Genomic DNA, 11613 nt, shown 5'->3' with positions numbered 1-11613 from the left:
TGTGCTTATATATCAACTAGTCTGAAGTACTGTAACTTGAAGCTTGTTATGAAATGTAAAGATTCTGTTGTCATCTGCTTCATTCCTCAATTCTGCATTAACTCAGGACCTTCCGAGCAATATGCATGCGATTTTCTGTTTCACAGATGACTTATGGTTCTTCAAGACTGTTAAACCACAAATTTGGCTTATGCCAAAACTTGGATCTGGAGTACTTCATAAAATAGTGGCATTTTCAACGAATAATGGTCCTATATATATATATATATATATATATTCTCATGCCCATGCTACTAGTTAATTCAGCTGTAAAACAAGCTTTAGATCAAAATCGGCTTATAATATGAGTAATCATGCCCACAAATTGAAAACAGAGAGAGCTTCAGGATTCTGGCAACTAATTTTAACTTTGATCATGATATGATATAATTTACGATGTTGCTGAGTATAATTACATGAGTCTATGTATCTTCTTCATAAGGGTTTCAGCATTATTGTTGATTCTGCTGTCAAATTAGGTTGCATTTCTCTTCGTCTATATATGCTCAGTTTTTATTTATAACTTTCCTCAAATGGATGCTTATGAAGGAAAGGTCTGCCGTCTTGTATGGTAATAATAGGACCGTACTCATCATCTTGCTTTATGGCGACCACTGCTGCTGAAAACACACTCATGCAGGTTCTTATTACTAGTCAACGTGAAGATTTTCTAAGCATGCATATTGGGAAGTGCGCGCGCACACGCAAAAGTAGTAGTTTCTTGGTGCGAAAGAGAGCAGCTTTGTCGATCTGCAATTTGTTCAACGAAATTTTTTAGTTTTTGAAGTGAGAGGCATTCAACCCAACAAATTGAAACAGAGAGAGAGTGACAAGCTGGCCTCTTCTTGTTTTTGTGTGTTTATTATCATCATGATGTCACGCACATACCATCTATCTAAGAATATTTTGATAGATTGATTTGGCTAGTAACTGTTGGGGAGACAAATTATATTCATGACTTAATTGATTAATTTAGAGTATTAAATTTTAGAATAATTTTCAAACCTGCTAGCTACTTATTGACGTACAAACCTTATGATATGATGTATTAATTAATTAGCTAGGATAAAATATATTTATAAAAAATACTTATAAGTACTAGAATAACGCTTGAATTTATAAACTTACGATTATGCTTAGAAAGCTAACAGTAAATAAATATTTAAAGAGATTGAGGATCATGTCCGCATGTGTTGACAAATGTGGTCCTATGTTCTTGATCAACAGAACATGTAATTTTCAAATTAGACATCTCATCCCACCGATTATAATAAAAACAAAAGCAAGTCGTCACTTTGGGTGCTAGCTGCTGTGTCTCCATTCTCTTTATGCAGACCATAGATATGGCTCCGACAAGCATGCATCCCACGGGCAGGACAGATGTAATGCGCTATTGATCGAAAGGAAGATCTTTCTGTGGAAAATGTGGCCCATTCATTGATGAATGGTCCGGGCCAAAAATTTCTGAATTCATATATTTCTGTATCAATTAAGCACGTCAAGCCCAAGCTTAATCCCGCATTTGTATCTATGTATACGACCTTTAATTTGTTAACCGTCGACTTTTAGTTTTTCTTGGTGTCAGGATTAATTTCCAGTCTTAGGTTTAATGTTTTGTTGTAAGCCAATGGCCATGTTAATTGATTGTTGAGTGAATAGGGTTCCTGTGATATTTCGACACCTATGCAAACGGAGTCAAGAATCCATCATAATTGTCGGCCTTTCCAAAATGGCTAGCTAGCTAGCTAGTCATTGCCTTTTGGACCGTGCATATATATATATATATATAATATTTCTGTATTTCGATTAAGACACCCACTCGTCTTATATGTATAAGCAGAAGGTGCTCATTAAAAAAAAAAAGATTGAGAAAAATATTCATGCTATTTATAGCGTGTTGTTATTAAACCATACGACCTATAATCAAAAGAAAAAAAAAATCAAGATGTATTGATTCCTTTATTATATATGTGCCCATCTTATTTTTTGAATGCGAAGAACGTTCAAATGCTAATGATAATTGCTACTCATTTATTATTTTTTCAACAATTTGCAGCTTCGATCGGACACATCATGTACACATACATACATATATATATATGTATGTATGTATGTATGTATCTTGTATATGTAGAAAAGAAAATGCGCATTTTATATATGATTAAGGAAGGGTACTTTTGGCGTTGTACGTGCTACATGAATATCATGCACAAGCAATATTAATTGCCAATATAGATATGTTTAGGGTGCCTAATAATTAGCAGGAAGTAGGGACGAATTGCGTCACAGCTAGCCCACCAGCTGCGTGCTGGCTGCAAGATGAACCCTGATGCCGGCCGCCACATGAGTAATGATGGACACTACGTCCGCGAGTTTGGAAATTTTGGCAGGTGGGTATAACCCAAGCCATGATATAAATAAATAAATATATATATATATATATATATATGTTTTCATCTAGAAGCTAGCGCAAGTCATGTATGTGTAGCTAATTAAATTAAAAAGCAACTGATCAACATTGCATGCATGCACCTGCAGATACTATAAGAAAATTATTTATTTGTGGTCAATTAATTCTAATAAAATGATTCTTTACAATTAAAATGAGTCTGTTTTAATCACAAATAATCTTTTCGCTACAATTAAATAGTCACAAAAACTTATTTTTTTTGTAGTGAGGCAGCCACCAGCATACAAATTTAGCTTAGATCTGCATATACTTAATTTCTACGTTTTGTTTGATTGTGATGGCTTCGAATCGCATATATATACGAGAGAGAGAGCAGAGAGTCGATGGAAGTCAAACCGCGTCCATCGACTACAATCATGTGCTTCTAAAAGCATATTTGGAGTACTACCCCCAAAGTAATGACTGCTTATGCCTGTGGAAATTAACATTCAACGAATCTCTTGGCCACCATGAAGCTGTCGAGGTCATTAATTCATTTTGTGATTGGAAAAAAAACCCTAGCCTAAATGAAATTAAAATCAAATAGAATAAAACAAGGAATCCTACAACTGATTTAATTATATATTCAGAAGATATACAAAGGAGAAGATAATGATTGGAATTGAGAATCATGTTGGTCATGCACCTCATGCACTACAATGAAGGCACGTACACATGAATGATTGGAATGGAAGGTTATGCTAAATTTCAAAGGATAAACGTAACAGTATAATCATGGGAAGAATGACCTATGTATTAGAGAAATAATTCAAATGATTATTTTTTTTTTCATAATAAATTTAAGCTTTTGATCAGATAATTATTAAGGTTTTAACTTGATATTAAAGTAGATCAAGTACTCTTGACTTCGAAGCCTTACTAGATCTTGAGATTTCATCTCTCATTTCGATTAGATATTTCATATGTTAAATGATCAAATGTAATATTGCTCTGCAAAAAGTGAGAGTAACAAATAAAATTAAGATATATACCGCCATCCTTTAAATACAAGAAATTGCTTTGTCATGCAATGGTATGGTGAGGTCTCGGATCGAATTCAATTAGATGAATCTTGCTGGGGAATGGTCAGCGGGCAATGGAAACTTCCCCGACCATGGACATTAGAGAGACTCTCGCACACCAAAAACAAAAGCATCATGTGTTTGAATTAACATGGTGGAGTGTATATCTACTCTATTATAATAAGTGATTATTTAACTGTAAATAATAATTTTTATTTTTTTTCCGTAAAGTCATGTTTTACCAAAAGACCCTTAAAATCTTTGACTATTTGACGTGTAGCTCTCTTGTAGAATTTAATGAAGGATCATGTTTTCCCAAAAGGTCCTTAAGACCCTTGATCATTTGACATGTAGCTCATTTGTAGACTTTAATGAATAATCTTGTTTTACCAAAAGACTCTTAATAGCCCCGCGGTTAGATTCTTTGCTGAAGTTTAGATTTTTTTTTTATTTTTATTTTTTGTCTTTCTTTAATCTTGTATTTTTTTTTCAAACAAATAAGCTATCGACTTTTTTACTTTTTGTTATTTAAATCATTATGTCAGGTGCAGTACCCAGAGCTAATGCACTCAGAGCTGTTTCCGTGTGTATGTATATATATATATATATATATGTTGAAATTTACTCCAAGAAATCTTATTTTCATGATCATCAACCCACTACGTACCAATCTTCAAGAAAAATATTTATGTACATGTACATGAAAAGCATTAATTAAGAATGGTACATGACCGGCCTGCCTGATCATTTTGCTAAACATGACATGTACAGATCAGAGCTAGCTAATCAGGTCTACTGCTGAAATATCAAGTACTTCAGAAACAGAAAATGAAACCGCCTTCTGATGACACGAGATCAGTTGCATTTAGGCACATGGAACAGTACTGATCATAATCCAAGCAGGCCTCCGAGGCTTTGGCTTTAATTTCTTATTTATTTCTCAGTCAATGTGTACAGCTAGGCTTATTAATGAAGTAGTATCATTTTGGTGAAGCAGCACGTACGTTCTATTGCAATGCTTCCAATATCCATCTGATGATCATCATGATCAAGATCTCCTACATACGTTTCTGATCTATCGATCTTATTTTTCTCTCTCTGGTCCAACTCGATCCGAATGGTTGGTACTGAAATCGTGCAATATTAATGCTTGCAAAGATAAGGTGCCAGGCATATGCCATTACTTCTCAAAGCTATGTTTCTTTGGTCTAAATAGAGGATTACTTTGCTTTATTGCAATATTATTAACTATTTATAATATACTACATGTGTGCATTTGTTTCATTATTTTATTTTATTTTTGTAATTTCTGGCCAGATAAAACCATTTTCTTTAACCAAACACGGCAAGTGGTTAGGCTCATCATCTTAATAAAGAAAATAATGAGGTGGCCACAGCAAGTTTTTCAAGTGGCCGCCAACTCTATTAATTAGGGTTGTCCCTGTTTGATTATTGGATGCATGGGCATGGGCCCGGCGGCCTTTGATATATATATATGTATGTGTATATATATATATATATATATGTATGTATGTGTATTGCTTTCACGTACAATAATTTATATATATATATATATATATGGCGATGATCACCGAATAATAATTGCCTTATATATAGAAGAATATCACAAAATCTTCTAATATATAGTTCATTCTCTCAGCTTGAATATTGCTTAATTTACTTTGTCTGAAATTATGACTTTAATGTGGTAGTAATTAATCTTTAACTTTGTCAATGCACGGCCAGTATATGTATTCAATGATGCAGATGCAAGAGTTTGACTAGGACTAGGTGATTAAGTTGATAAGTTTGAATACGACTACGTAACTAAGATGATAGAGTTTATCCTATCATTAATTTTGTGTTTTGGATGAATGTAAATTATCTTGACTTTACCTATAACAATATTGAGTTTATCTAGGTAGTATTATAGTTGTTTAGATAAGTCAAGTATGAAAATCGAGTTCCAAGAAATCCGCTCTTATCCAAAAAAGAAGTTGAACTGGGTTCAGTTTTTGTATATCGCAAGTGTTAGCATTTCATTCTGTCAGTAGAGTTCTATTGAAACTAAAACTTCTTTTAGATTGTTTATTTAAAAGATCATATTGGTTATGATCGATAGAGATTCAGATCTGCATATTTTTTAGAGCACTTTCCAATGCATACTTTTGTAAGAAAATTCCTTAGAGAATTTTCATATTGTTTCTCTCAAAAAGTGTGATCATGTTTTATGTTAGAGATTGAGTAATCGTGATTTAGCCACTGGAGTTCCAAGAGAGAAGTCAATAATTTAAAAATCACCAGAGGTTCTGGTTGCTACTGTAGTAGAAGACAAATTAGTCGTTTGTCTGACCAAGTAAGCAAGTTAAGTTACAAAGGTTTTTTAATTGAGAATTACTTGTAATTGATTTTCGAATAATAAGATTGACTTTCCTGGGTTTGGCTGCTCTGTAGGGTTTTTATTTTGATGAGTTTTTCAAAAGGTTTTCTTCCGTAACCAAAATTGGTGTTACACAATTTATTTATTCTACGTTATTGCTTAATTATTAAAATTAATTGCATGCTTGACGACTAACCAATTTGTTGAGTGAATTGGTAGATATTTATGTTATGATACAAGGGTACGTGGGTAAATTCAATTGGCATTAGACCGTAGTTCACTCATTCGAGTGTGATTAGTGTCTCCCTATAGATTATGTCTTCGTTATATATCCCGCCACACTTTGATGGAGAAAACTATGCTTATTGGAAAGTTCGTATGAAGATTTTCCTCAACTCTTTAGATGAACGTGTGTGGTATGCAGTTGAACGAGAATGAACTAAACCCAAGACAACTATTAATAATGCTTGGACAAGAGATGAGATCATCAACTGCAATTGAAATAGCAAATGACTTAACGCTATTTTCATAGTTGTATCTCCCGATAAATTTAAAAGAAATTCAATGTGTGAAATTGCTAAAGAAGCATGAGATATCTTAGAGGTTACACATAAGTGGACAATGATTGTAAAAATTCAAAATTACAGTTGCTAATCTCAAAATTTGAAGAGATTAATTAACATGCTGGAAGATAAAAATTTTAATAATTTATATGATAAACTTAACGATGTTATGAATTCCAGGTTTAATCTTAAGGAGAAGGTGGAGGATTCAAGGATGGTAAGAAAGATTTTAAGGTCTTTGCCTGAAAGATTTCGTCTAAAAGTTAAAGTCATTAAAGAAAGTAAGGATTTGGATGCTATTAAAGTTGAATAACTGGTAGGCTCCTTACAAACATACGAGCCTCTCTTCCTCAACCAAAAAAAGGTAATTTCAAATGACAAGCCTTCATTATCGGGATCATATTTATTTATTGTTAATTAATTCATGTGCCAATTCAGCCCCACCAACAATTCCATGTATTCACCAATTAATTATGCCCAAATTAATTTACGTAATCGATCGCGCCTTTCTGGATAACAGGAACAACACATGAGAGAATGATCTCCACTGTAATTAATTATCTTATACCCATGCATGCAACAATTGATCCCTTCACCACAGTAAACTCTTATGAAAATTAATTCCGTATACAATAAACTCAATCATGTAGGAAAGCGACATAATTATGGATAACAGGCCCAATATGATCACACGGGTCGTACGTACGTATAACGTCGTACTGGCCTTACGATCATGAAAATTCTTCACAATCTATGTACCATGCCACATGACGGATTAATGTATAAGCTAGGTAGATCAACACGTACGAGAAATGGAAAAAATAAAGGGAAGGATTGAAACTTCATGATCCTACTGATCATGAAACCTATTCCAGTATAGAAAATGATATAAGAACATCTATACTACAATTTGTTTACAACTTTGTATAAAAAAAATTATTATTTTATTTATTTTGAACTGTTAGAAGTACAGAAATTTTATATTAAAGTAGAAAATATTAATATTTTAATATGTAGCAGTAATTGAATTGTAATATAATTGTAGGTGTATCATTGTCCTTCTAGTATACATGCGCAAGCATTATGTATACAGGATTCTGAAATAATATTATACACCACACTCTCATTCTATTTTGATTATACTAAGTATTATATGACACATTCATCACCATTAAATGATAAAGAAACATGCAATAAATGATTATTTAATAATAATAAATGTGCCACATTATACTTAATGGGATAAAAATTGCATCGTAATATGTTGTGAAGGCATGGTAATTAGATTAACGTGAGCACACATGCCAACCCCAAACACAACCACCAATCTGTTTTGTGGACTTCGATCGAGTTGAGGTGGGTTTAGACTAATTAGGAATATTGAAACCTTACACCATATACTTCTACTGGAATTTATTATTATTTTATTTTTATTTAAACGCACGCATATTTAAGCATTAAGATAGAATGATAAAAATAACAAATTACATATGATCCCGATTAGATGTTGAGCTGAGTTGAGTTCTTTATGAATAAGAGTGAGTTAAGATGGTAGAGTGAATTTTATGGGGCCTACCTAAGATGTGTTTACATGTTAATACGAGTTTAGATGTATTTATGATAAGTTAAAAAAGGTTATGGATCCCACGTGTAAAGAAATGTTGAGTTGAAAAGTTGTGGATTCTTCGTGTAAAAAGATTTTAGGTTGAGATGATTTTAATAATTTGAGAGTTGTGTGTTTGGATATTAGACTCAGTTTAACATTAGATTGAACTGAGTTGATATTAATTTAATCCAACTTTTAAGCGGGGCCTAAATGAAAATATGTGATGCAAGATTTCTATGTAAAATTTCTTACAGTAATCCATATATATTTCCATGTCGAATATTAATTCCAGTACTGATCCATGGCATAAGAAAAGCATGACATCAAAAGCGTACAAGGCAGTTCCAACTTCCAAACCTCGGAACCCCATTACCTTTGCCTTCTTCTCCCATGTGGTCCCCACACTTTTTTTCTCAACACGTGTCGTAAATTCTCCACCCACACGTGTCTTGTGATCATGACAGCCTGTTTGGTACCTTTTATGAGAACCTAACCGCCACTGATCCCATCCGCCTCCATTGCCTACCATCCTTATATATATATAAATTATACCCAAGTTTTTGTCAAAGCCAGTACCTCTCCTATATTTTCCATCCACGACCCACCTGGCCACGTCCTTCCTAGCTCTAACCTTACTTCATTCTTCGATGATCTATAATATAGATTAATCGCGTCATATTTATAATTCCAAGCAAGAAAATTAAGAAATTTAATTTTATAGATCAGAACAAGTATATAGCTAGATATCTGATCAACACTAGCTTGATGGGTGAAATTATGGAGAGCACGGATTCATCGTCGGGGTTGCAACACCCTCAGCTTCCGCCGGGCTTCCGATTCCACCCTACCGATGAAGAGCTTGTCGTCCACTATCTCAAAAGGAAGGCTGCCTCGGCTCCACTTCCAGTTACCATCATAGCAGAGGTCGATTTATACAAGTTTGATCCATGGGAGCTCCCAAGTAATATTAATACAAGTGTTTGATCATATCTTGTATAATTTTGTTTTATTCTTATTTTCTCTGTCGAGACTCATAATTTGGAGATTTTGTTTTGGATTTAGTTTAAGAAAAGTAATGAATTGTGAAAATTTTGTAGGTAAGGCTACGTTTGGAGAACAGGAGTGGTATTTTTTCAGTCCAAGAGACCGGAAATATCCGAACGGAGCGAGGCCGAATAGGGCAGCCACGTCCGGGTATTGGAAAGCAACGGGGACCGACAAGCCTATACTAACATCTAATGGAAATCAGAAGGTTGGGGTTAAGAAGGCGCTTGTCTTCTACGGTGGGAAGCCCCCTAAAGGGATTAAAACCAATTGGATCATGCACGAGTACCGCCTCGTTGACAATCATAACACTTCTAGTTCCAAGCCTCCCGGTGCTGATCATGCCGCAAACAAGAAAGGTTCTTTGAGGGTAGGTGAAAACTTTGACCTTTTTTTTGGCTTAATATCGGGATATATCTACTGACTGTTCGTTTTTGTGTTTGGTAATGGCGACGTTGTACGTCTTGGGTATTTGTTGTGTTTTGTAGCTTGATGACTGGGTTTTGTGTCGGATTTATAAGAAAAACAACACTCAGAGGCCGATTATGGATCAGGACAAGGAGGATTCAGTGGAGGCCATAATTCCTCTGTTGGCTGCGCAGCAGAATCCAAAACCCTTGCCCTCAAAGACTACTGCAAACTACGACGCAGCACTTGAAAACGATGATCAGAACTATTTCGATGGAATATTAACAGGCGCAGAAGGCTTGCAAAACAGCTCCATTTCTCATCTAGCCTCTTCTAGCTCGAAAAGTACACTAGCGGGGAAACGCACGCTTCCAACAGATAACTTTTGGAATGGAACAGGGTCGATGGGGTCTAGCTCAGGCAAGCGATTCCAAGGTGATCTTAACAGTGGAAGCGTGGGATTGGATGAAAACAACAGTTCCTTTGTTTCTCTTCTAAATCAGCTGCCTCAGGGCACTGCGCAGTTTCATCCAAACGCCTTTCTTGGGTCCCTTGGAGACGGGGTTTTGAGGCACCAATTTCAACTTCCAAGCATGAACTGGAACTCGTAGTACAGAGTATTAATGGGGGTTGTTCATCATAAACATGCATATCTATCGATCCATATATGATATTGCTCTTAATAGGAGTGTGATCATAGTAAAAAAGTGCTCCGTTCGAAGACTTCTTCGCGACAATATAGATCACCAGAAGATTGTTTGTCGGAGATCATCAGTACTCGAGATTGGAAACAGACTGATTCATATTAATTGGTTGAGTTAATTTCTCTTGGTGTAACTATAGCTATCTAGCTAGCAGCAAATATATATCAGGTTAGGTCATACGCGTATATCCTTAACTTTGTTGTTTTTCATTTTGAGAAATACTGAACAACTTGCTATATATTATATAATATGAATGAATATATGTCACAATTTGTTAGAACTAAAAAACTAAAATAAAAATATAATTGGAAGTATATATATATATATATATATATATATATATATATAGTACTTTCATATATATATCTTGGAATAATTAGGAATTAAGCTTGTAAAGAATTATCATATATACTAATTATTAGTGCTGTAATACTTATTACTGTTGAATTTCTGAATTGTTTACATTTTTTATCCGAGAAGATTTATATATCAATCATATATGTGGAGAGATGGTTCATAAAAATTTAATGTTCTTCATCTGGATTTTATGATGTTCAGTTTTATTAATTTATGTACAGTTTTCATTACATAGTTAATTTATAAAGTGGCCTGAAAATATGCTTTTATATGATTATAAATGACTCGATTATTTATTAATCATGGGTGCTGCCAACCAACCCAGCAGGTCTTAGATCTCGACTGTTTATAGGCTTAGTCTAATTAATTAATCAGCTAGCCAGGAAGAGACGATCAAAGATATTGTCCTCGATCGGGTGATGATCATAATTACTTCTAACACACATGAGTCTACAACCGGTTTTTTTACGTCCTCATAAATTAATTAATCATGTCAATTTATATTCTCTTTTAGCTTTTGTTCATGTTTTAATCTTTCGCAAGATTTAATCCTATAAAGAATACATACGTAGGACCAGAAGCTTTTTATATTTTTGCTTAATTTCAATTTTAATTTCTCGGTTGCTAATGGGTTATAAAAAACATGAATATTATTATTATTTATCAATTTTTTGTTTCGATTTTATGTTTTATATTCCTTTCTGCTACTATATATTAATTTGTCTTTTCTTGATCTGGATCGAGATTACAATTAATAATTAGAACAAATCATCTTCAAACTGATCTAGTATCTAGGTTGTGTACGTACGTCCATCATGTGCAAGTGCATGGCGCGTCATGGGAAGGAAATCTATTCTATATAATATGTCTCCATTAATCTTGTTGCTGTGGACATTTAGAATTAGTTTAAGTGCTGAGAATATCTGAAAATAATATTTTCAGAATACTTTATTATTATTTTTTTATTATTTTTTATCTACTTTTTATTACTATTTAATATTGATATATAATTACTTTTTATTACTATCCAAACGCAACATT

General features: G+C 33.8%; 1 protein-coding gene across 1 annotated transcript; it reads left to right on the top strand.

Moving 5' to 3' along the window:
• The first annotated feature begins 8618 nt into the window (after positions 1 to 8618).
• Positions 8619 to 10337, top strand: LOC121266504 (NAC transcription factor 25). Its single transcript, XM_041170346.1, has 3 exons — positions 8619 to 9020; positions 9157 to 9473; positions 9592 to 10337. The coding sequence occupies exons 1-3, from the start codon at positions 8825 to 8827 to the stop codon at positions 10120 to 10122; spliced, it is 1044 nt and encodes a 347-aa protein (XP_041026280.1). The 5' UTR covers positions 8619 to 8824; the 3' UTR covers positions 10123 to 10337.
• Positions 10338 to 11613: the final 1276 nt, after the last annotated feature.

The sequence above is a fragment of the Juglans microcarpa x Juglans regia genome, chromosome 5D (assembly GCF_004785595.1).
Source record: "Juglans microcarpa x Juglans regia isolate MS1-56 chromosome 5D, Jm3101_v1.0, whole genome shotgun sequence".
Classification (NCBI taxonomy): Eukaryota; Viridiplantae; Streptophyta; class Magnoliopsida; order Fagales; family Juglandaceae; genus Juglans; species Juglans microcarpa x Juglans regia.
Note: the sequence above shows the minus strand (reverse complement) of the source record. Positions and strands in the feature narration are given on the sequence as shown.